This window comes from Guillardia theta (assembly GCF_000315625.1).
Source record: "Guillardia theta CCMP2712 unplaced genomic scaffold GUITHscaffold_213, whole genome shotgun sequence".
NCBI classification, from domain to species: Eukaryota; class Cryptophyceae; order Pyrenomonadales; family Geminigeraceae; genus Guillardia; species Guillardia theta.
Window position 1 is genome coordinate 31,739 of NW_005434463.1, and position 2,424 is coordinate 34,162.

Genomic DNA, 2,424 nt, shown 5'->3' on the forward strand with positions numbered 1-2,424 from the left:
AAGGAGGAGAACTTAATGAGTCAAGCAGGAGGGGAACGCAGAAAGCGCGCTTGTGTACTCGAAAAAGGTGAGTTGCAGCTGCGTTAAGTGCAGAAATAGTTTGAAGAGGAGGAGAAGCAGCAGTCGAGGAAATGAAGAAGAGGACAAGCAGCAGCAGCAGCAGAAGCGTCATCATCATCATCATCATCATCATCATCATCATCATCATCATCAGGTTGTAAAGTGATCATGGATGTCTCAAGGTCGATGTGTTCGAGGCTGAGCTGATGGAGAAAGTTTCGAAACAGCAGAGGTCAAAGATGAATAGAGTTCAGGTCAGACTTCTCCTCTCTCCCATCTCCCCCTCCTCTCTGCTACAACCAACTCCTTATCTCTCCTTTCTCTCTCTCTTCTCTCCTCTCTCTCTTCGTCTCTCCTCATCTCTGATTCTCGCACGGATCGGCAGGTTTGTACGGTGGCGCAGCTGATGACGTCAGAGAATCTTCGCAAGCTCATGGCGATGCAGCAGGCGCGGGGGGTCGAGCGGCACACGATGAGTCTCTACGCCATCGACAGCTGCTTCCTCCAGCTCTCGCGCGATAAGACCCTCGCCAAGGGCCAGGACGCGGACCCTGTGGAGCCCGACGAGCTCGCGCGAGCAGTGGTGGAGTTTCTATCCAACAAGCTGGAGGGGGAGGAGGAGGCGTTCGAAGAGGCGGGCCTGCGGGAGAAGCCGCTGCCTCCTCCTGACTCCATCCTTCACGCCAACTTCGAACCTCTGTGGCTCTGCCTCGGCACCCTCGGCCTCCGCCCTCACTCGACCATGTCCCGCGTGCTGCCCGTCATCGTCCTCCTCCTCCTCCAGAAGGAGAAGCTCAAGATGGCTCAGCTCGACCTCGCTCGCCCTCTCCTTCCTCAAGGAAGCTCCTAAACCAATACAAACCAAACACTGCGACTCCTCCTACTCCCTCTCCTCCTTCTCCTCCCTCTAAGACATCTACCAAACCCTCTCCTCTCCTCCTCCCTCTAAGACATCTACCAAACCCTCTCCTTCTCCTCCCTCTAAGACATCTACCAAACCCTCTCCTCCTCCTCCCTCTAAGACATCTACCAAACCCTCTCCTCCTCCTCCCTCTAAGACATCTACCAAACCCTCTCCTCCTCCTCCCTCTAAGACATCTACCAAACCCTCTCCTCCTATAACTACTTCTCCTCCTACGACTGCTCATACTCCCTCTCCTACCACTCTCCCTCTCCTACCACTACCACACTCCTTCCTTCGCAGAAAAAAGAAGTCATTTCTGGTCATTTTCCTGTCTCCTCCCCTTCATCCCCTTGTTCCGTTCATGCATCCTACCAACTCTTCTATCGACGTTCCTCGACATCGCAAGAGTTCTCCTCCTCCTCCTCCTCCTCCTCGACCTCCTCATTCTCCTTCTCGTCCTCCTCGACCTTCTTCTCGTTCTCCTGCTCGTTCGCCTCCCCGTCGCTCCTTTCCTGAGCCTCCGCAAGGCTGCTGGGCTTACCTGCCCTCTCAGAGAAGCATGAGGGTCCAGCAGATGCTCGGCTGGCAGAAGGGTCGCCCTCGCATCCCTCCCTCCTCTCCTGCTTCTCCCTCCTCGTCTCCAACACCCTCCACTCCTCCCGCCATGCCCCTCCCTCGTCCGGCGTCTGTCGCCTTCCCGCTGCGATGGTCGTGGGGGGGAGGACAGGAGGAGCTGATGGAGGTGAAGATCGAGCCGGACACGGGGAGAATGACGAGCTCTGTGAAGCGAAGAGGTTGAAGAGGAGAGGAAAGAGAAGCGCGAGGAGGGGAGGGGGGGAGAGAACGAGGGTGAGAGGGGAATGACTGCTTGAGCAGAGAGGTATGGTATCAGGCGGGAGAGGATGAAGGAGGAGCGCGTGTCCATGGCAGAGATCCTGGAGGAAGAGCTTCGGAGAAGAGGAAGACTTCCAGCGGTTTCCCAGCTCCCCTCCAGCTCGTCCGATGTCCCTGCTCTGAGCATTCGAGCCGGCCCGCAGGAAGAGAAGGAGAGGAGAGGAGAGGAGGGGGACGTGACTTATGAGCAGGGACGAGAACAACGGACGCGCTCTCGTCGAGGAGGGACAGGAGGGAGCAAGGAGAGGAGGCGAGGAGGAGCGTGGGGGGGAAGGGGAGGGAGGGGGGAGGAGGGAGAGGGAGTTGGAGCATGTAGGCAGGTAGTAGGACCTACCTCAACCCGCTGCTCGCTGACCTGATGGCAGACCGAGCATGTCTGCTGCCATCCTCGGACTCGGATTGACACGCAAGGAAAGGCAGCAGCAGCGGTTAGCGAGCTCTAGCGGCGAGTTGATGCAACCGTTGAAAGCCGGTTATGCTCTTGCTAACCTCTTTCCTCCCTCTTCCCATGCACCATCTCCTCCTCCTCCTCCTCCTCCTCCTCCTCCTCCTCCTACTCCTCCTAC

The 2,424-nt window shown here is 57.4% G+C and overlaps 1 protein-coding gene across 1 annotated transcript; it reads left to right on the forward strand.

Annotated features, from left to right (window-relative positions):
* Window positions 1-25: 25 nt before the first annotated feature.
* Window positions 26-910, forward strand: GUITHDRAFT_166639 (hypothetical protein; the record flags this gene model as incomplete). The annotated part of the gene is made up of 3 exons (XM_005819633.1): window positions 26-67; window positions 243-314; window positions 446-910. The coding sequence occupies exons 2-3, from the start codon at window positions 267-269 to the stop codon at window positions 908-910; spliced, it is 513 nt and encodes a 170-aa protein (XP_005819690.1). The 5' UTR covers window positions 26-67; window positions 243-266.
* Window positions 911-2,424: the final 1,514 nt, after the last annotated feature.